Source organism: Chanodichthys erythropterus, chromosome 8 (genome assembly GCF_024489055.1).
Source record: "Chanodichthys erythropterus isolate Z2021 chromosome 8, ASM2448905v1, whole genome shotgun sequence".
Taxonomy (NCBI): Eukaryota; Metazoa; Chordata; class Actinopteri; order Cypriniformes; family Xenocyprididae; genus Chanodichthys; species Chanodichthys erythropterus.
The window spans coordinates 33,281,555-33,305,247 of NC_090228.1; the positions used below are offsets into that span (position 1 = coordinate 33,281,555).

General features: G+C 40.1%; 1 protein-coding gene across 1 annotated transcript; it reads right to left on the bottom strand.

The window, feature by feature from the left end:
• Positions 1-16,369: 16,369 nt before the first annotated feature.
• On the bottom strand, positions 16,370-18,054 carry LOC137025160 (golgin subfamily A member 6-like protein 1). The gene is made up of 4 exons (XM_067393192.1): positions 17,306-18,054; positions 17,081-17,131; positions 16,854-16,973; positions 16,370-16,650 (listed from the first exon to the last, which is right to left on the bottom strand). The coding sequence occupies exons 1-4, from the start codon at positions 18,042-18,044 to the stop codon at positions 16,370-16,372; spliced, it is 1,191 nt and encodes a 396-aa protein (XP_067249293.1). The 5' UTR covers positions 18,045-18,054.
• Between the last annotated feature and the right edge of the window lie 5,639 nt (positions 18,055-23,693).

Here is a 23,693-nt window from a genome sequence, read left to right on the forward strand (position 1 = left end):
GGTGGTGCCCAGAAACCTGAATGACTCCACTGCAGTCACAGTGCTGTTCATGATGGTGAGTGGGGGGAGAGCAGGGGGTTTTCTCCTGAAGTCCACGGTCATCTCCACTGTCTTGAGCGTGTTGAGCTCCAGGTTGTTAAGACTGCACCAGACAGCCAGCTGTTCAACCTCCAGTCTGTAAGCAGACTCGTCACCGTCCTGGATGAGGCCGATCAGTGTGGTGTCATCCGCAAACTTCAGGAGCTTGACAGAGGGGTCTTTAGAGGTGCAGTCGTTGGTGTACAGGGAGAAGAGCAGTGGAGAGAGGACACAGCCCTGAGGGGCGCCGGTGCTGATGGTGCAGGTGCTGGATGAGAGTTTTCCCAGCCTCACTAGCTGCTGCCTGTCTATCAGGAAGCTGGTGATCCACTGACAGACAGAGGTGGGCACGGAGAGCTGAGTTAGTTTGGGCTGGAGGAGTGATGGGATGATGGTGTTAAAAGCAGAGCTGAAGTCCACAAACAGGATCTTCACATAAGACCCTGGTCTGTCCAGATGCTGGAGAACATAATGCAGTCCCATACTGACTGCATCATCCACAGACCTGTTTGCTCGGTAAGCAAACTGCAGGGGACGTTAGAGCCACAGGTCTGTAGTCATTTAGTCCAGTAATTTTGGGTTTCTTTGGGACGGGGATGATGGTGGAGCGTTTGAAGCATGAGGGGACTTCGCACAGCTCCAGTGATCTGTTGAAGATCTGTGTGAAGATGGGGGCCAGCTGGTCAGCGCAGGTTTTCAGACAGGCTGGTGAAACGCTGTCTGGGCCTGGTGCCTTTCTTCTCTTGTTCTTTCTGAAGACCTGGTGCACGTCATCTTCACTGAACTGAATTGCAGGTGTGGGGGAGAGGGGGGTTGTTGGAGGTGTTAATGGTGTTTTTTCAAACCTGCAATAAAACTCATTCAGATCGTCTGCCAGTTGTTGATTCTCCACAGAGCTGGGGGATGGTGTCTTGTAGTTGGTAATGTCTTTCAGACCTTTCCACACTGAAGCTGTGTCATTAGAAGGGAACTGATTCCGAAGTTTATCAGAATAATTCCTCTTTGCCACTCTGATCTCCTTTTCCAGTGTGTATTGTACAAGACCTCTGTCCCCTTTTCTGCGAGCATCTTCTTTGGCCTGACGGAGCTGGCTGAGTTTTGCAGTGAACCAGGGTTTGTCGTTGTTGTAAGTTAAATGAGTCTTTGTAGGAATGCACAGATCCTCACAGAAACTAATATATTATGATGAAACAGTCTCTGTGAGCTCGTCCAGATCGCTGGCAGCAGCTTCAAAAACACTCCAATCAGTCCATTCAAAACAGGCTTGTAAAGCCTGCTCTGTTTCGGTGGTCCATCTCTTTACAGTCTTTGCTACAGGTTTAGCTGATTTCAGTTTCTGCCTGTAGGTTGGTATGAGATGAACTAAACAGTGATCAGAGAGCCCCAAAGCTGCCCATGGGACAGAGTGATATGCATCCTTTATTGCTGTGTAACAATGGTCGAGTATATTACTGTCTCTGGTGGGACAAGTAACATGCTGTCTGTATTTGGGCAGTTCACGTGAGAGAATCACTTTATTAAAGTCCCCGAGAATGATTAAAACAGAGTCCGGGTGTTGTTGCTCGCTCTCTGTGATCATATCAGTGAGTATCTGTAAAGCCGAGCTCACGTGCGCTTGTGGAGGAATGTAGGCACTCACCAGAATGAACGAGCAAAACTCCCGCAGCGAATAGAACGGCTTGCAGTTAATGAAGAGTGTTTCAAGATCTGGACAGCACATCTTCTTTAACACCGTTACATCTGAACACCACCTTTCGTTGATGTAAAAGCACGTCCCACTGCCGCGCGATTTCCCCGTTGATTCTGCGTCGCGATCTGATCTAAACAGCTGAAAGCCCGGCAGACTTAACAGACACTGTCTTGCTAAATAAGTTAAGAGTTGTGTCGGCTAATGAATCGATCATGCAGTGATATTATGATTAAATGCAAACAACGTATTCACCTATTTACATATAAAGCACGCGAGCAGAGATTGTAACGAGGCGGGACTCAAGGTAAGATCCATTTGCAAGCTTTTATTAGATGGGAACATGGTCGTACAGGCAGGGTCAAAATAGGAACGAACAGGAACAAACAGGAACAGCAAGAGACAGGCAGAGTCGTGGTCGGGATACAAAGCACAGGTCAGGGGTAGGCAGCAGAGGTTTGTACACGGTAAGCAGCAGGTTCAATAACAGGCAGGCGGGCAGGCGGGCAGGCAGGCAACAGAAGAACGCTCAGAATTGTAACAAGAGTTAACAAGACTCGCACTGAAGTGGTGTGTGTGTGTGAGTCTTAAATAGTCCAGATAAAGAGCTACAGCTGGGTGTGAGTGATTACTGATTGGATGAGTGAGTGCAGGTGATTGTCAGGGAGGATTCTGGGAATTGGAGTCCGGGAATTGACAGGAATCGTGACAGAGATTCCACTTTTTAAACTTTATTTTAACAATAAGCATTTTGCAGAAAGATGGTGGCATGCCTGAGAAATAAATACACTCATTTTGTCATAACAGCACTGCCTGTTGAATTTATTAAGAGGCCACAATGCCACGATCAAGCTGACAAAATAATAGTATTGCAGTAATTTTGACACAAAATAAAATGTGATCTGTTTGACTTACTGTGCTTTAAACTGCACTAACTATCCGAAAACCATACATTTAGACACAATTAAAACTGACTTGATTGCGAGTGTTGACTCAGACCTACGAACACTAGTTTCAATCAGTTCACTATGGGAGAAACCTGCTGTAAATGCAAAGTCCTAGATTAACTTAACTTGGAATACAGTGGCAGGAAAAATGGGTTCTTACTCATCACAGTCAGTCCAAAGCCCGTGAACAAGTTCGAGTTTAATCAAAAATACAAAAATATACACAAATCCTGTAGGTTCTTCTTGTATCTTAAAATATAACAATTGTTAAACCTTTGTCTTGTGTTTCCTTAAACGTTTAAACACAAGTTTTATCCATAAATGACGGCAACGGTAAGAAAACTGTTTCTCCCTTACTTTCCTGCCTGAACCTGTTCAGTCTCGCGTAACAACAAGTGTGAGTTAAAGAAACAGAACATAAATTATACATACAGAAAACTTAAGAAATAATAATGATACAGGAAATATCAGAATTGCCTCTCAAAGAAAATCACAAAAATTATACTTTGTTATTACTTAACACTGTAAACAAACAAAAATATACAAATTATTGACATATTAAATTGGCTCTTACACCTGCAATTTAAACTCCGATGATAATTTATGTCAGTGGCCGAGTTAGATTTCAGTAGTAGTAGTAAAATTTATATAAAGCAAGTTTCTTTGTAGCTGACTACGCCACAGATAGAGTTTAAACTAAGACTTGAGGAAAATATAGAACTTACTAGCCCACAGGTTCTTTTTTACAGGGATTGAACAGTGGAAAACATCACCCAAAGAAAAGCTCAAATAAAGACTTTTGATTACAATCAACTGAATCAAAAAGGAGCAAAAAGATGGAAAAGAAAACAAGCAGTAAAAGTCCAAACTTGGTAAACAGTCCAGCTTCAATTCAGCCTCTGATAGGCATCTGCATTACCGAATCGGCAGCTAATCCACCTGTATTCGTCTGCAGGACGCTGTGCACTCACGTGGCCATAGGCCATCTCACCACATGCAACACACTCACTGCTAGACGCCAGCACAAATTTGACACTCTCACTCGTTCTCTCGTTGACCAGTTTCTAGATACGACCACATGGTGTTGCCCCCTTACCCTTTCCACCGTGGTACTTGCTCTCTTGTGTCCCAGTCACAGCTGTCCTTTTATATTATTGCTGTCCTTTACATATTTATGTGCCAACTCAACGTCCATCACCAATTTGATGTAATTAGAAGAACAGAGGTGTGGCTTAGGGAATACTGCTTGGAAAAGAAAGAAAAACACCACAATACACACAAAAAAAGAATGCACAGCAGTTCCATGTGAACACATGCATATATATAAAAAACACATTGTGCAACACTCAATTTATCCTTCATACCTTCATAACATAAAAATTTATATATTTTTCTGTATTTTAGCAAGCAGTTCTGTTAGATGGAAAATCATGGTCTCTAAATTGATTACTGAATAACGCACACTCTTGTTAACATAAGAAATAATCTAACCATTTGCAAGACAGAGATTTAGTATAAAATTTATTATTTGTCATTGTAAACTTTTGAGGTTTTTGTAAAGTATTGGATAGTAATAACTCAAGAGTTACTACATAATTCCAAAGGAACTACTACTTATTTGGTTCAGTATTCTAAAGTGAAGATCATGGTAACCCACTAGTAAATACTTGTCACCAAATACATCAGAAGGAATTACTGTACAAAAATGTACAAAAAGAATTATCATGTTTTTCACTTTAGAATTGTCACGTGTATGTTCTGTTTACCTCTGTTCTGTCTTGCCTGCATTAGTCATTATGGTTTCTAATTAAGTCTCGTCAGCTGTTCCCATTTAGTAGTCATTATCTGTGTATTTTAGTTCCTGCCTGTTCTGTGTTCTTTGTCAGTCATTGTTTATTGTTAGATGTTACTGGTGTAACCCGTGATGCTCTCCTGTTGGATTAAAGGCTGTGTTTTCTGCTATTACCTTCGTTGTGAGTTTTCTAAACTACCAGATCTGTAACAATACTGATCCAAATAATTAGTAATTCCTTCTGAAGGATTTGGTAATACTTCAGTCTGTACTAGTATGTTACCATGACCTTCACTTTAGAATTAATTATACATTATGCATCATTCATGTAAATTATGAACCTGTATATAGTAGTTCTCTGGGAGGAATGAAAAAACAAACTTTTTGAACCAATGACGGCGCAGTGTAGCTGGGTGAGCCTATGGCGATGCAGCACGCCAAAAAGCCCGGCGGGGCTTATGGCTATATAAGCAGGCATTTCACCATAGAATTTCAGGTCATACGACTGAAGCAACAACACTGAAGCCACAGCCTCGTGGCACGGCATGTACTCGTTCCATATCCTTGGTACTCGTTCCATATCCTTGATTCCAAACCTTGGTTCCCTGAGATATGGAACATTCGTACTGTGAATGGGGAACGAATTCAACCACGCCGTGCCACGGCAGGGAACGACTGAACTTGTCTTGGACACCGCAGGGAAGCCAGCGGACAAGTGAGATGGCCGAAGCCGTCGAACCCTTTATGTTACACTTGCAAGGAGGGAGCTAGCTCCCTAGAGAGGCATGATGGCGGAGCTCGACAGAGGCCGCCGTATCATACCGAGAGGACCCGAGCTTGTAAGGTCGGGATATCCAGGTTATAAAATCTTACAAAAGTGGATGGCGAGGGCCAGCCGGCCGCCTCACAGATGTCCTTAATAGAGACTCCACTAGACCAGGCCCACGAGGAGGCCATTCCTCTCGTGGAGTGGGCTCTAACTCCTATGGGGCTATCAACCCATAGAGGAGTAACAGAGAGCAATAGCGTCGACTATCCAATGCGAGAGACGTTGCTTCGAGACCAAAGACCCTTTGGTGTGGCTGCCAAAGCAGATAAAGAGCTGGTCAGACTGCCGAAACAGCTGTGACCGCTCAACGTAGGTCTTTAACGCCCTAACAGGGCAGAGTAATTCCAGCTCTCGCTTATCTGACGAAGGAGGCAGCGCTGAGAGGGAAATAACCTGTGCTCTGAACAGAGTGGAGAGCACTTTAGGGACGTAGCCATGCCTAGGTTTCAAAATGACCTTAGAGTCATTGGGCCCAAATTCAAGGCAAGCAGAGCTCACAGAGAGGGCCTGCAAGTCGCCAACACGCTTAACTGATGCTAATGCAGAGCCAACTCTGCTGTCACCTGTCAGATGAGTCTCCCCGTATGCCAGGTGGAGCCATCCCAGGGACTCCATATGTTTACTGCCCTCGGCCAGTCCATATGTGTATTCTCCACGTAAATTCCTCCCCTGCATGGTAGGTAGTGGTCTCTGCAGCATCCCCTATGGGTTTGCTTACCCAGTGTAGTCTAGTTTACTTAGTGGGTATTTCGGAACAGCAGTAGACTCTTGGTGTAAGCTTGCCTCCTTCCCCGTCCTATTGGTGCGCCGGGTGGCTAGAGCTTGCGCTGGGCACTGGAAGCGGTTCATAACTGTGGCGCTTTATTTGGGATCCCAATTCGTCGGTCACTACTTTAATAGATGTGATAACTACTGACGTATGTCGAACGTGACCGACTGAAAGGGAACGTCTCGGTTACGTATGTAACCCTCGTTCCCTGAAAGAGGTAACGGATACGTATGTCCCGTCGCCACAGTTTCTGTACCCTCGCTGTAGTGCAGACTAGGTTGTCTCCTCAGCGAAAAACAGAGTGTGATTGTATCTGCTTCCTATTTATATACACCTGACGGAGGCGGTGCGCATTATGCAAATATCGCATGCCAATTCCATTGGCCTGTTTTAGTTTACTCAAAGCTGATAGGGCTCTCTAGCGATATCCTAATTTGTCGGTCACTACTGATGTACATCTCTGTTTCCTCTTTCAGGGAACAAGGGTTATATACGTAACCGAGACGCTCCCTTTCAGTCGGTCAAGTTTGACATACGTCAGTAGTTATCACAACTATTAAAGTAATGGTCTCTGTTCAGATTTTTGCTGCAGATAATTAACCTGAAGTTGTCTATTGGCTGTAACCTGCAGATGAGATGGCCATTTAATTCACGAAAGTTGATTGTGCAACCAACTATAGAATACTGCACTGCAATTTTTTAATTATAGCCGTATAATTGCAGTTTTTGTTCTGAATTCATATATATCTTTCGTATCGCTTTCTTTTGAGTAAATAATATTTAGAAATAATTTTCATTTCCCTAAAAAATTTCTGATTTCCTGTAAAGCACTTTCGATCAATCACAATTGTGTTAAATTTGTGCTATATAAATAAAATCTGACTTGACTTCACTGCCATTCATAATTCCTCTCTCCAGTGGCCTTATGGGATAGTAAAGTGTCCGTCTTACGCACACTTCAGAATCTTGCTGGAAAAAAGTTGGTCATCTGGGTACTTTTTTACCTAATCTTTTACGAATACTGTGAATCTGCACATACTGCTCGTCACATACAGTTTTTCGCTTGCTCTAGAGTAGTATGTGATTTCAGGTTCAGCCACAGTCCCTGGATCCGCTAGAGCGCCATCTACAGGCTTCCAGGTGTACACCTGCATGTTCCAGACGTAACTGGAGTGAGTATTGCTTCCTCAAAAAATTAGAATGTTGTGGAAAAGTTAATTTATTTCAGTAATTCAACTCAAATTGTGGAACTTGTGTATTAAATAAATTCAGATTGAAGTACTTTAAGTCTTTGGTTCTTTTAATTGTGATTATTTTGGCTCACATTTAACAAAAACCCACCAATTCTACCACCAATTCAATTTCTACCTTGCTAGACATTTATTTCCTAACTGTCTTCATTTTTGTCAGTTACACACAACAATGCTTCTATCCCCCATGTTCACCTACACACATAATGCAACATTTGTCATCTCTAAAGGATGTGGTATACACTTTCGAGCCCACAGCATATGTTTTTTAATGTCACACTATGAAAACTTCATAGACCCCAGAGATTTTCCAAGTTCAGCAATATTCTGCTTTTTATTATATCTTTTAAAATTTTTATCAAATTGTTCGGAAGAGAACACTCCATTTCTCTTGACAGTGGCACTGCTCAGGTGTAATAGAAGCCCAGGTTGCTTTGATAGCATCTGCATTGTTGGGTCTGGTGTCTCGCATCTTCCTCTCATAGATTCTCTATGGGGTTCAGGTCAGGCGAGTTTGCTGGCCAATCAAGCACAGTAACACCATGGTCATTGAACCAGCTTTTGGTACCTTTGGCAGTGTGGGCAGGTGCCAAATCCTGCTGGAAAATGAAATCTTGGAAAAGCATCTCCATAAAGCTTGTCAGCAGAGGGAAGCATGAAGTGCTCTAAAATATCCTGATAGATGGCTGTGCTGAGTGTGGACTTCAGAAAACACAGTGGACCAACACCAGCAGATGACATGCAGCCCAAATCCTCACTGACTGTGGAAACTTCACACTGGACTTCAAGCAACATGGTTTCTGTACCTCTCCACTCTTCCTCCAGACTCTGGGACCTTGATTTTCAGATGAAATGCAAAATTTACTTTTATCTGAAAAGAGGACTTTGGACCACTGAGCAACAGTCCAGTTCTTCTACTCCTTAGCCCAGGTAAGACGCTTCTGACACTGGTACGTGAATGTGACAGTTGTAGCCCATTTCCTGAAGACGTCTGTGTGCGGTGGCTGTTGATGCACTGACTTCAGCTTCAGTCCACTCCCTTTGAAGCTCTCCTAAGTTCTTAAATCGACTTCGCCTGACAATCTTCTCAGGCCTGCGGTCATTCCTTTCACTTGTACACGTTTCCTACCACACTTTTTCCTTCCAGTCAACTTTCCATGAATATGCTTTGGCCCAGCACTCTGCAGCCAGCTCTATCAGCAGTGACCCTCTGTGGCTTACCCTCATTGTAGAGGGTCTTGATGATCGTCTTCTGGACAACTGTCAGGTCAGCAAACTTCCCCATGACTGCTGTTGGGATTACTGACCTAAACCCAGTATTTATACCCTGAGAATGGTAATTTAATAGAACTTGAAATTAAATATTCTGATAATTTGAGATACTGAATTTTTGATTTTGATGAGCTACAAGCTGTAATCATCAAAATAAGAACGAAAAAGTCTGGAGATACTTTACTTTGTCTAATAAATCTAGAATTCAAAAAACGTACTTTATGAATTAACCATACTTTTTGAGTTTTACTTTTTGAATTAAAGTATAGAAAAAACACTTTTTTCATGATACTCTAAAAGCTGTACTTTCTAAATGGATAGGACATGGGACTAACTTTTGATCTACTGTTACATTTGATACTGGATTGCATCAGATAGAGGAAGACTTTCCCGTTGTCCCACAGTTCCCTGATGGAATCAGGCTTGTTTGAGTCCTTATCTGAAGCCTGGGTTGAGCCTTGAGATTAATGTAAAGTGAGCTTTTGATGAGAATAACGGGTTTGTGACTGAAAAATAATCTAATTTGTTTTTAATCTTACAATTGTAGATTCTAGAGACAAAGACTAAATTACATGAAGACAACATGAACAACATGACAATGCCACTATTATAACACATAAATATGATATCATGACTTCAACACAAGCATCAGTGATCTAACATATTACTTTACTTTTGGTTTGTTTGGGAAATATTCCAGAACATGAAGAAAAGAAAAGGTCACAAAAATGTCTCTTTATTTTCTTTATGTAGGATTAGGGCTGGGCAATATATCGCATGCAATTGTCACGCGCATTCCGTCAGTAAAGCCGGTTCCCTGATTACCGCTAAATCGCCATCACCTGCTTTCAAATGGAGTGGCATTTAATAGACAGAGACGTAGTTCACTGACAAGCTACGCAATATCTTGTTCATTATCGAAGGCGATTCATCTGCGATAATGAACGTGATATTGCGTAGCTTGTCAGTGAACTACAGTTCTGTCTATTAAATGTCAATAAAAATTGCACATAAATTGCACACAAGGCAGTTTCTACTTTTATTTAAACATATAGTTTACATCAAGTAAATTAATTAAATTAAAAAATAATTAATATTTATACTAATATAGAGCATATATTTAGTAAAATGCTCCCATTTCTCTAGCGAACTAACAAGCTGTGGACACTGAATGACTTTCCTGAGGTAAACGTAATGTTACATGACATATTGTTTACAAGCTGTTTTACTGTCTTTCTGCCATTTAAACACTGATTAAGCTATAACACGAGATATGATACGTTTCAGTAAGTACTGTATCTTTTACCATACCTTTAGATGTTCATTCATGTTTATTCTGTAACTGAGGAAGAGATGGTCGCGTTCACTCGCGCTCCACGCTGCTGCGTGAACTGAGGCGTCTATACACTGATCTTACACTGGACTTAGGGCTTATTGCGATTATTGGTGTTTAATGGTGGTTTAAACTAACACTGTGTTCGTCAGTTACACATGCGTATCAAACTAAAAGACACATACTGAAAATTCACGGTGCGACTGTGTACTGTTAGACTCCTATTAGATAACACAATTTACACAGTAAATGCTCAGTTTTTCACTATGCATTGTTGATTTACTTTGAGGTTCACTGATAAATGTTTTATACAGGTACCATCATTTTGCTTGTTCAGCTCTTCCAGGAGGAACGTATGTTGTTCTGCGGCTTTCTCAGCATCCATCAGTCATGTCTCTAAAGCTCCGTTGATTGTTTTCTGCTCTGTAACCGTTGTAGTCAGTCCTCTGTAACGGTGGCGGTCAGTTCTCTCAGTGCTGCATGGATGTCAGGGATGCCCAGATGCCAGTTTTGTTGGCTGCCGTTTGAAACTTCACACTCGAATTGTCTGTCTGAGGTGGATTCTGTCTTCCGTCCTCAGAGCTGATCTGTTGACTGATCTCATTCTCATTGAGTCCTCCATCTACCTGCTGCTGGACGACAAACACAAAGGTTTCCAACAGCAGCAGTATACATACTAAAGCCTTCATTCTTCACTGATGTTTGTTTTCGACTCTTGCTCTGTCATCCTCACAGCCACGTATGGCTGTAGTAAAGTACACATCGAAGGAGATGGAGTAGCTTATTGACAGTATCTCTGTCAATAAGCAATATACATGTGCTGTTGAGTGGGAAAACAAGCTGCTGCATCAGCAGATATGCATAAATCTGCACATATGAATGAACATAGACAGGAAGGGATAGGACAACACCCCCCCACACTCCAAAAAAATAAAAAATAAAAATCTGTGTATCGTCAGCATACAGATGATAATGGAGGCCAAGCGATCTCAAGAGATAGCCAAGTGGTGACAGATAAATGTTAAAAAATAAAGGGCCCAAGACTGAACCCTGAGGAACTCCAGTGAAAACAGAGCTAATCTCAGACCTATGGCCACTCATAGAAATGAACTGGGAACGGTCAGTAAAAAGGCACAGAAAATAATATAACCGGGTGTGTCTCATACGTCCTGAAAAGTGAAGCTGCGGGCTCTTTGATTGCCCCCTGGTGGCTGGATGCAGTACAGGTCATAAACCCCGCCCTCTCAATGCAGTCGAATGAGACTTCAGTGAAAACTTAAAAATAAATTCTGCTTCAAATAAAACTTTCTGAAAGATGGTTTTGGTCATTTAAGGTAGTTGTTATCACACTGATATATATTCAATTGTTTGTTTTTGTGATGATTTAGATTTTAGCTAGCAATTTGATGCTATAAAAACGGGGCGTGTCGTCATGATTCGCCGTTGATTGATAGCTTGTCTGAGGACTGTCGGAGCTTCGAGGGGAGATTGAAGATGTATAACTAACTATTAATTTTTGATTTCTTTGTTATTTAACACCAACAAAATTAGTTGTTCAGCAGTAAACTGTAACCGACCTACAGGATCTGATGGATCACTGAACTTTTTTCTGTAACGTTAAATGTGGGCGTTATAAGCTAATTAATAAATGTTATTAGTTAAGATAACACACCTAATGTTAACCATGTCGGGAAAAAGCAGGTGATCATTATCTGGCAGTTAGTTATTATTTTTATGGGTATAAAATAATAATTAGCAGGACAAAACTAATGATAGCCTACTCTAATTACAGCAATCGATCTCCTGTAACGTTAGTTGAAATTGATTTAAAATGGCAGTACCGTTTCTGGCGATTTAGAGTTGTTTCTAGTGGCATATTATATTGATTTTATCTACTGAATTTGCTGTTTCAAAAATATTATTGCTCTAGAAACAGAATAGCCTATTATTTTATAGGTAGAATTTTAAATTGTGTATAATTTTTATTGTCTATTTAAAATACATGAATGATGACGCAGTCGTCTGGGCGTTTGATACCGCGACTCTGCCTCCGGGCTCCACTGACGATTCCTTCTGCGCATGCCCAGGCTCCAAACTTTTTGACGTGTTGCATAACGTGTCAGCGCCCATTCGTCGGCCCATTTTGGCTTCAGTTCAATACAATGGAAGGAAGCGGCGTTGCGTCGTCCATCTTTTTTTACAGTCTATCAATATAACTTAAAAAACAAACAAACAAAACAGTGAGAGGAGCGGCAGCCAAATATGCCAGCATTCCCTATCCACCCGGAAGTGTGCTAAAAATAATACCTGGGAAAAACAGTTCATCTTAAAAAATAAAGCATATTCATTAACCCAAATAGGAAATAAAGCTGTCATCGAATAACCATGTTGTCTCAGTTACCTTCAGCTTGTTTTCACTAGTCACATGTCTTCCTTTGTTCAGTTTCCCACCACTCCTTTCTTTACCATGAGTTCATTCTGTATCAGCTGTGTATCGTTTATCATCTTGTTATCTGCACTACTGAAGTTCCTGCTTCTCTGATGTTCTTTGTCCAGTCACGTTTCATTTATGTGTGTGTATCCCTACTTGTTTGGATCTTATTATGAAAACCTTGAATTTGAACTTTACTCATCTTTGTCTTCATCTGGATCTGGATATTATGCTGAAATAACTAATATTAGATCTGGTGTGATTACCAGCCTTATTCAATGAGTAAAAACATTAGCTATATTTTCTGTCAAAGGGTTCATAAATAGAAGTGCGACTGGTAAAGACGTCTTTAGCTTGCTGGCAGACTAGCTTGTTTGTTATGAATGGAGATTAACATCCTGATGTTAATGTTTAACATCAGTGTCGTCAGCATTTTAATATATATTTTGCACTGAGCTGTTATGTTTGCACCCTTTTCTGATTTCTGTATGAAATGATTTTCAGATTTTCATTGTCAACTTTATTGTCAATTCTACTATATGTTCAGGACATACAGAGGATTGAAATCCGGTTTTCCTCAGAAAATTGAAAATTTGATGTTTATCTGCTTACCCCCAGCGCATCCAAGATGTAGGTGACTTTGTTTCTTCAGTAGAACACAAATTATGATTTTTAACTCCAACCGTTGACGTCTGTCAGTCTTATAATAAGAGTGAATGGGAACTCTATTAATAAGAGTTGAAAAAACGTGCACAGACAAATCCAAATTAAACCCTGCAGCTCGTGACGACACATTGATGTCCTAAGACACGAAACGATCGGTTTGTGCGAGAAACCGAACAGTGATATATATATATATATATATATATATATATATATATATATATATATATATATATATATATATATATGCGCGAGACATCACTGCCGTTGTCAGAGCGCAATCAGACCTCACTAAATGAGTGCAGAGCGCAGTTGGACATAGTGGTGTATTACAGGTAAAAAAATGATATAAATATTGTTCGGTTTCTCGCACAAACCGATCGTTTTGTCTCTTAGGACATCAATGTGTCGTCATGAGCTGCAGGGTTTAATTTGGATTTTCGACTCTTATTGTTCAAGTTCCCATTCACTCTGAACTATCCCTTTAAGCTGTTTTCCCCCTCCATACTCTCACCATATTGTAAATTATTTTTAAAAATGAAACTTTCATATATTCTAGATTCCCTACATGTAAAGTAAAACATTTCAAAAGTTTTTTTTTTTTTTTTTGGATTTGCAAAACAGAAAAGTTCAAGTTCTTTAAAGTATGTTCATTTGTGCACTCAATACTTGGTCGGCAGCACATATTACGGCAAATGACTTTCTCTAGCACAAATTACAGCATCAGTGAAGTGTGGCATGGAAGTGATCAGCCTGTGGCACTGCTGAGGCACTATTGAGCCTTCAGATCATCTGTATATTGTTGGATCGACTGTTTCTCATCTTTCTCTTGAAAATATCCCATAGATTCAGGTCAGGCATGTTGGCTGGCCAATAAAACACAGTAATATCATGGTCAGCAAACCACTTGGAAGTGGTTTTTGCACTGTGGGCAGGTGCTAAAGTCCTGCTGGAAAAGGAAATCACCATCTCCATAAAGCTTGTCAGCAGATGGAAGCATAAAGTGCTCCAAAATCTCCTGGACGATGGCTGCATTGACTTTGCACTTGATAAAACACAATGGACCAACATCAGCAGACGTCACGCCCCCCCCCCCCCCCCAAATCATTACTGACTTCAGAAACTTCACACTAGACTTCAAGCAGCTTGGATTCTGTGCCTCTCCAGTCTTCCTTCAGACTCTGGGACCATGATTTCAACATGAAATGCAAAATTTACTTTTATCTGAAAAGAGGACTTTCAACCACTGTTCACTGTCCAGTTCTTTTTCTCCTTAGCCCAGGTAAGATGCTTCTGACGTTGTTTCTGTTTCAGAAGTGGCTTGGTAGTCCTTTTCCTGAAGATGTCTGAGTGTGGTGACTCTTGATGCGCTGACTCCGGCTTCATTCGACTCATTGTGAAGCTCTCCCAAGTGTTTGAATCGGCTTTACTTGACAGTATTCTCAAGCTTGTGGTCATCCCTGTTGCTTGTGCACCTTTGCCTACCCAATTTCTTCCTTCCAGTCAACTTTGCATTTAAAATGCTTTGATACATCACTCTGTAAACAGCCACCCCATTCAGTAATGACCATCTGTGACTTACTCTCTTTGTGGAGGGTGTCAGTCTCCTGGACCATTGCCATGTCAGCAGTCTTCCCCATTAGTGTGGTTTCAAAGAACAAGAGATACCCGGAATTTATACTGTAGGGATGGTCATTTAATGAAACTCAAATGTAAATATTCAAATATTTTGAGATACTGGATTTTGGACTTTCATGAGCTGTACGCACTAATCAACAAATTAAAAAAAAAACAAAAAAACTTTTGAAATGTTTTAATTTACATGTAGGGAATCTAGAATATATGAAAGTTTCATTTTTTTAAAAATAATTTAGGTCCCACTTTATATTAAGTGGCCTTAATTACTATGTACTTACATCAAAAACTAAGTACAATGTACTTATTGGGTTCATATTGAATTGCAAAACACATTTGCAGCTATTCAAGGTAAGGTTAGGGAAAGCTTTGATGGTATGGGTAGATTTAAGGGTAGGGTTAAGGTGTAAGGGATGGGTAAACAGTGTAATTAGTAATGTAATTACAGAAATTAATTACAGATGTTATTACATGCAGGTGTTTTTAAAATATAAGTACAATGTAAAAACTTGTATGTACACAATAAGTGCATTGTATCAAATGATTAATTTAAATGTAAGTACATAGTAGTTAAGGCCACTTAATATAAAGTGGGTCCAGTATTTACAATAAAAAAAATTAACATTTTCACGATATTCTAATTATATGACCAGCACCTGTATATGGGCCATAAAATCCTGGTGTATCAAATATATGACAAAACATAAAACACGTCCAAACTTCTTTTATATTTTGTCTAAAGGTTAAAAAAAACTGTTCTGTTTAAAAAAAATAATGATTTTCTGACTATTATATCATTTCAAGCTTTACAGGGTTGATTAGTATTTTTATAATACAACAAATAAGAACCTTAAATATAACTTAGCCTACTTTTGAAAAATACACAAAATGTATAAATCAAACAAATGTTTCAAACAGATTAAAGTGCAAAAGAACATAAGTTATAAAGTACGAATGTAAACAATCAATACACAAGCGGTGTCAGAACTGTAAAGTTGTTGCCTGCTGTTTTTAGGGGTGCAATACATTTTCATTCAGCGTCTCCTTCACTTGTTTCGTCTTGCTCCTCGTCCATTTTGGGACTGTTTGCAGAGTGCACGAGCTTCTTTTATGCAACATACAGACACTGTTGATAAACTGAACCGATTTATGAAAACGATTTCTGATTAGCTTGTTCAGGTTTGTTTGATTAGGGTTGGATGACAGCAGCTCTCAAGAACCGAACTTGCCTAACCCTGACCTAACATATTACTGTATTGTAGGGAAAATATTCATGAGAATATGAGGAAAATAAAATGCCACAAAAGTGTTTCTATATTGTTTTATTTATTTCTGTAGGATGAAGAGATACAGATCAAGGATCAGTAACAAGATAAACTTAAAAAGGTATTACTTAACATTATTAGATTTACTACTTTAACAAAACACTTTTGAGTCACGTGATATTTATGGGTCCTGTCTGTCTCAGTGCTGAAACTCTTTATACAAACTTACATGTATAGACAGATCAGAACTTATGATTATAGTGTATTATACTGACTTTATACAGTAATCTACTGCAAATTTCAAACACATTAGTCCTCATTAATACAGGTTCATATGTTAATGATTCTTCATGATTTTCATTTTAATTAATATGCTGAAGTTTCATAATTATTGGAATCACATTCTGCAAATCTCCTGTTATTTTAAGGGAAACAGTAGATAACCACTGAAAGTGTTGTGGTTATTCTGGTTATCAAATATCCTCCTGCCAGCCCAAAGTCTCACATAGACAACATCTCCAACCTCCAGGATCAACACAACTCCATTTGAGGCGTTTAAATCATTCTGAGGCCTTTTATCATCTGCTACAACCACATGCTTTCCATTCTTAACAATGACTGCAGCTGTTGATGGTGGGGCATGACTAAATACAGAGACTCTGAACATGTACGCTCCTTTCAGTGGGGCTGTGAAAATACCTAAATCAAATAACAAGAGACACAGAATCAGATGTTTCCTGTATGATTGCTCAATTACCAAACACACTGTTTAATAGTTTTAAAAGATGGCAGATGATTTAATTCTCTTATCCACATTACACAACTGCAGAGAGGTCTGAATGGAGCAGAAGGTTTTCCTTACTATAAACTGAGTTTTATGACTTCATTTCATTGATAATTACCTGTAATTGGGTTGTAGGCGTTCCCTATGTTTGTGAAGACGTTCTTGTAGGTTAGTGTGATGTCACTGGTAAAAGGACCAATATTTCCACTGCCAGATTCCATCATTGAAGCTGAAAAAGCTATTTCTCTGTCTGTTATTGAATAACATAAGCAATATTGTGACATATTACTGTATTACACTGAGAATGTATACACTGAATTTAACATCATTCAAGCACACTTTCACCTCTATTTTCCTTTCTCAACTCCACTTGACTCAGAGTAAGATTTGAAATTTCTGTGAAGGAATAAAGATTCTGTTAAATGACATTTACACTGATTATTGTAATAGATAACACAATTTACACAGTATACACTCAACTTTACACTAACATTTACACTATACAATGTATTGCATTGGTGTTTTACTTTGAGGATCATTGATAAAAGAGTGAATGTTTTGGTGAAGTACCTTCATTTTTCTTCTTCAGCTCTTCCAGGATAAACGTCTGTTGTGTCTCTAAAGCTCTGTTCTTTTCTTTCTGCTCTGTAACGGTGGCGGTCAGTTCTCTGATGTTTTCTTTCTGCTCTGTAACGGTGGCAGTCAGTTCTCTGATGTTTTCTTTCTGCTCTGTAACGGTGGCGGTCAGTTCTCTGATGTTTTCTTTCTGCTCTGTAACGGTGGTGGTCAGTTCTCTGATGTTTTCTTTCTGCTCTGTAACGGTGGTGGTCAGTTCTCTGATGTTTTCTTTCTGCTCTGTAACGGTGGCGGTCAGTTCTCTGATGTTTTCTTTCTGCTCTGTAACGGTGGCGGTCAGTTCTCTGATGTTTTCTTTCTGCTCTGTAACGGTGGTGGTCAGTTCTCTGATGTTTTCTTTCTGCTCTGTAACGGTGGCGGTCAGTTCTCTGATGTTTTCTTTCTGCTCTGTAACGGTGGCGGTCAGTTCTCTGTTCTTTTCTTTCTGCTCTGTAACGGTGGCGGTCAGTTCTCTCAGTGCTGCATGGATGTCAGGGATGCCCAGATCACAGTATTGTTGTCTGTCAGTTGAAGCTTCAGCTCTCAAAGTGTCTGTTTGAGGTGGATTCTGTCTTCCGTCCTCAGAGCTGATCTGTTGACTGATCTCCTTCTTATTGAGTCCTCCATCTACCTGCTGCTGGACGACAAACACAAAGGTTTCCAACAGCAGCAGTATACATACTAAAGCCTTCATTCTTCACTGATGTTTGTTTCCAGCTCTTGCTCTGTCATCCTCACAGCCTCTCATGTTCCCTTTATAGTGTCCTGATTTACTGTCTTTTGTACCTGATTTATATTGCTTCAGATAAAAAAGTAGGTCAAGATTTGATATAGACTGTCACGCCACTTTGTTTTACATGTTTATATCTTTTGTTTATGTTATGACAAAAAAAAGAAAAAAAAGAGAAACACTGGTTGTAATTGTACACAGAAAAAAATTAGTAAGTGACGTTTACACACATAATGTTTAAGCCTTGTGGCTATACTCTTGAAACTTATTTTAACTTGTATTTTAATGTTTACTGCTTTCCCTATTTACTTCCATTGCAAGTTCCTGACAGTTTTTTTAACTAAAGAAAGAATTGACATTTATTGCTTTGGTGATTGATATCATACCACAAATATTGTTGATGGAGTTATTTCATTATTGTAATTATTAACCTGATATACAACTTTTCACATGGACAAATGACATAGATTTTGGGAAGTAGATATATTCACTCATGACAATGTTTACATATTTACATTGACTTGTTTTACAGTATCATTATATGAGTTGTGTTTTTACCTTTCTTAATTATTACTTACTCATAGGTTCTGTCAGAGTCCCTTGTGAAAAAGAAGTGCACTTTAGTATACTTTTATAAAGTGTAATTATTATACAAATAATATACTTTAAAATAACACACTTAAGTGTGAATTAAATGTAATGTTTTCAACTAACTAAATCCATATTATTTGTCATTGAATTCAAATGTATTATACTATTTCAAAAATCAAGTGTATTTTAATTAAACACTATAATGTACACTTACAAATACATAGTTCAGTCATAAAACTCTAGATGGCGCTGGCTGATGGGTCCATAACACAAGCTGATGATAATTACAGCATTAACTACTTGGCACAAGCTGATTGGTCCATGTCACATCTGCAGCCAATGAGCTTGTTGCTCACACATTTAAAGGGCTGGTTGGTTACATTTACTATAGCAGTTTGCAGAGCGTTTCAGTGTTCCTCTGGATTCAACACATATTCACATTCTTCAGTTTCTTGTGCTACAGTATACCACTGTGTGTTTTTGCATTGTCTGCTTTTCATTTTCTTATGAAGAAGCCAAACACAAGGTTAATTTGTGTCTTATGTTAACAGTCCTGTTTAATGCTCAGAGTGCATGGCTGGGCATGTTAGCACCTAGCGATTTGAATATGCTTACTGAATTTATGCTGCAGCAGTAAGCAGACAACGTAGTTGCATGAGGATACAGGAATAAGCTTTGCTGAAATCTTCAAAGTGAAATAGGCTTTCGCTTTTGTATTCGCATATCAAACGGAGCTACAGCAATTCTAGTTTTGTACACCAGTAGCATGTCTAACTGTTTCATGTGCACTTATTGTTGGACTTGTTGTTGTTCTATTTCCCGCCACCAGTTAGTCACCATAGCAACTGATCACCATCATCATCACACCCATCACTTCGAATTATTTATTAAATTTAGCTCTTAATGAGAGCTCTGTAGTCTGACCAATAAATCACCAAGACCGTTCAAACATTTTCATGACATTTAATTCGTAAAACGACTTTGATTCCCGAGCTGGTTCTGATCGAGGCTATCTATCACTGTAACCAGAAAAACTTTTACTCGGCGTGGATCATTCCGGAAGCCAAAAACCTGGAAGTGTGAAAAAGGTCTATTCCGTTCACAATGTTGATCTGGTTACTGTGAATAGTGTCACGCTGCTGCTTCCGGGATTATGTGGAGTGGGCGCTGGCGTCATGTGGATCTTTCGATGACCGTGGGTTTCTCCAACGACGACGCCAGTCCTACTCCTACTCCAGTGCACTGCCATCAACACCCTGACTGCGAGGATCAGCAGCATGAGCCCACCGCAGACCGCGAAGAGGACTTCGCCGCGACGTTCGAGCCAGCGCCTACGAGAGCGACCGAGCGGGACATCGCCACGGAGCCTGAGCCGGCTGTACCATCCGTCGCCGAGGGAATCTTAGTGGATTACGAGGGTATGGAAGTGAGCCCCACCCAACCCCCTGCCACTGAGAGTGAGTGAGTTTTTGGTCAACTCTGGAGACATTTTTTCTGATTTGGAAGAGGTGAATATGCAACCTGTTGTACTACAGTCTCTGGCCCCTCCCAGCCTCCCTCTCCCACCACCTCTTCAAAATTTTTCTGGGACTCTTTCATTTTCTGAAGAACTGTTTAGCACGCTCCAAACCCCTCCTCTGTCCCCAGCCACGCCTGCTATCCAGTCGTCACTGTCTCCCATCAGCCCCTCAGTTTCCCCATCTCCTCTCAGTGGTAGGGTTCCACCTCGGGACTGCTGGGAGCCACCTCCTCCTGGATGTGAGGAGCCTGGGGTTCCGCCTCCAGCCTCAGAGCTCTTCACTCCCCCTCGACCCGTCGACCTGGCTCCTAAACCTACGCTCCTTCCTCCCTCGTCGTCAGCAAGTACCATCGGGCATTCGGCCTCGCTGGGTTCCCTCGGCACGTCGGCTCCGCCTGGGTCAGACATCTCCACGCCTCTGCAGTGGACTTACGAGCCAGTCGCTGCTCTCTGGCCCTCCACCCCTTCTGCGACGGCTAGCTCCGCCCTCCCTCAGGCTCCACCTCCGCCCTCGGTCGCTCCAGCTCCACCTCTGCCCTCCGGATACCCGCTTCCACCTCGGGGGGTCGTTGCTGCGGCTCCGTCGCGGTCGCCAAGGTCATTGGGGTCGCTTCAAGTCTTCGGCATTTCGGCTGCAAGGTGGGCTCCCACGCTGATGTCATCGCCACCTCCAATCGTCCCCATGGTGGCGTATAGAAATACATCACCATGGCTCCTCCCGTCAGCGACGCCGCCATGGGGCGCAGTCTTGGCTGTGTACTGGATGGTTTTGCTACTTCCTCTGTTCAAGGCTCCCCTCTGGTCTCCATCACCTGCATCTCCCTGGTCACCATCACCTGCACCTCCCTGGACTCCTGCACCTCGCCTCCTCCCGGGTAACCGTCCGCCTCCTGAACCGCCTCCTACACCATCAGAACCATCTCATCTTCGTCTTCCCCTCTCCACGGCGCTAGGACGTGCCTTTCCGGGAGGGGGCGATATGATACATCTGCACTTCGTTTTGGACTCATTGTTGGACTTGTTGTTGTTCTATTTCCCGCCACCAGTTAGTCACCATAGCAACTGATCACCATCATCATCACACCCAGCTGTTTCTAATCACCCTCCTTGTTATCCCTTGTATATAAGCCCTGTGTTCCCAGTCTTGTGTTGTCCGGTATTGTTTGTGTTAACGTTGGTATATGTTCCTGTGGATTCCTGTTTCTCTCCAAGTAAAGACTTATTCTGACTCTATCTCCTCGTCGTGTGCTTTATGTACCAGCTACCGTAACACTAACAAATTCAAATTGCAATTGAATATTAACAGCAACAGAGCGCTAGTTGACATAACGTTAGACACTGTCTTGCTAAATGAGTTAAGAGACGTGTCGGCTAATAAATCGATCATGCAGTGATATTATCATGATTACATGCAAACAATGTATTCACCTATTTACATATTTACATATGAAGCACGCGAGCAGAGATTCCCCTTTTTAAACTTTATTTTAACAATAAGCATTTTGCAGAAAGATGGTGGCATGCCTGAGAAATAAATACACTCATTTTGTTCTAACAGCACTGCCTGTTGAATTTATAATTAAGAGGTCACAATGCCACGATCAAGCTGACAAAATAATAATACTGCAGTAATTTTGACACAAAATAAAATGTGATCTGTTTGACTCACTGTGCTTTAAACTGCACTAACTAGCCGAAAACCATGCAAACATTTAGACACAATTAAAACTGACATGATTGCGAGTGTTGACACACCTACAAACACTAGTTTCAATCAGTTCACTATGGGAGAATCCTGCGATTTAAACTCCTATATGATAATCTATGTCAGCGGCCGAGTTCGATTAGATTAGATTTCAATTAGATTTCAATAGTAGTAGTAAAATTTATATAAAGCATGTTTCTTTGTAGCCAACTATGCCACAGGGTTTAAACTAAAACCCCAGGAAAAATATAGAACTCACTAGCCTACAGGTTCTTTTTTACAGGGATTGAACAGTGGAAAACATCATCCGAAGAAAAGCTCAAACAAAGACTTTTATTACAATCAATTGAATCAAAAAGGAGAAAAAAAGAAGGAAAAGAAAACAAACACTAAAGTTCCAAACTCAGTAGACAGTCCAGCTTCAAATCAGCCTCTGATAGGCATCTGAACCGCCAACTCATCCAGGTGTGGCTTAGGGAATACTGCTTGGAAAACAAAGAAAAACACCACAATACACACAAAAAAAGAATGCACAGCAGTTCCATGTGAACACATGCATAAATATAAAAAATCCACACATTTTACCCCTCACAACATAAACATTAATATTTTTTACTATATTTTAGCAAGAAGTTCTGTTAGATGGAAAATCATGGTCTCTAAATTGATTCTTGAACAACGCACACACTTTTCAACATGAGAAATAATCTAACCATTTGCAATACAGATATTTAGTATAAAGTTGATTATTTGTCATTGTAAACTTTTGAGGTTTTTGTACAGTATTGGATAGTAATTACTCAAGAGTTACTACATCCTTCTAAAGAAACTACTGCTTATTGGATCAGTATTCTAAAGTGAAGATCTTGGTAACCCACTAGTAATTACTCAAGAGTTACTACATCCTTCTAAAGAAACTACTGCTTATTGGATCAGTATTCTAAAGTGAAGATCTTGGTAACCCACTAGTAATTACTTAAGTGTTACCAAATCCTTCAGAAGGAATTACTAATTATTTGGATCAGTATTCTAAAGTGAGAAACAGGATAACTCTCTAGTAACTACTGAATCATTGTAAACTTTTGATGTTTTTGTAAAGTATTGGATAGTAATAACTCAAGAGTTACTACATAATTCTAAAGTAACTACTTCTTATTTGGATCAGTATTCTAAAGTGAAGATCATAGTAACCCACTGGTAATTACTTAAGTGTTACTACATCCTTCTAAAGGAACTACTAATTATTTGGATCAGTATTCTAAAGTGAGAAACATGACAACTCTCTAGTAACTACTGAAGTCTTTGTAAACTTTTGATCTTTTTGTAAAGTATTGGATAGTAATAATTCAAGAGGTACTAAAGAGTTATCATGTTTTTCACTTTAGAATAGTGATCCAAATAATTAGTAATTCCTTCTTAAGTATTTGGTAATACTTCAGTCATTACTAGTGGGTTACCATGAACTTCACTTTAGAATTAATTATACATTATGCATTATTCTCATTAATTACGAACATGTATATAGTAGTTCTGAGTGGTTTCCTGTGAGGTATGAAAAAACAGTAGTTACTGATCAGCTAATAGTGAACTACCACCTTCAACTGAGCACTATTACAGATATATCAGAGTTTATTGTTAGTTAATAGTAGTTACTAGAGCGTTAATAATGCATTACTCATTTGTTTTTGTAGTTATTCATTAATGAAGGATCAGTATTCTAAAGTGTTACCAACAAACAGGTTGATAAAAGCACAGATACACACCGTCAGTCATCATGACTCACAAACACACACTGATC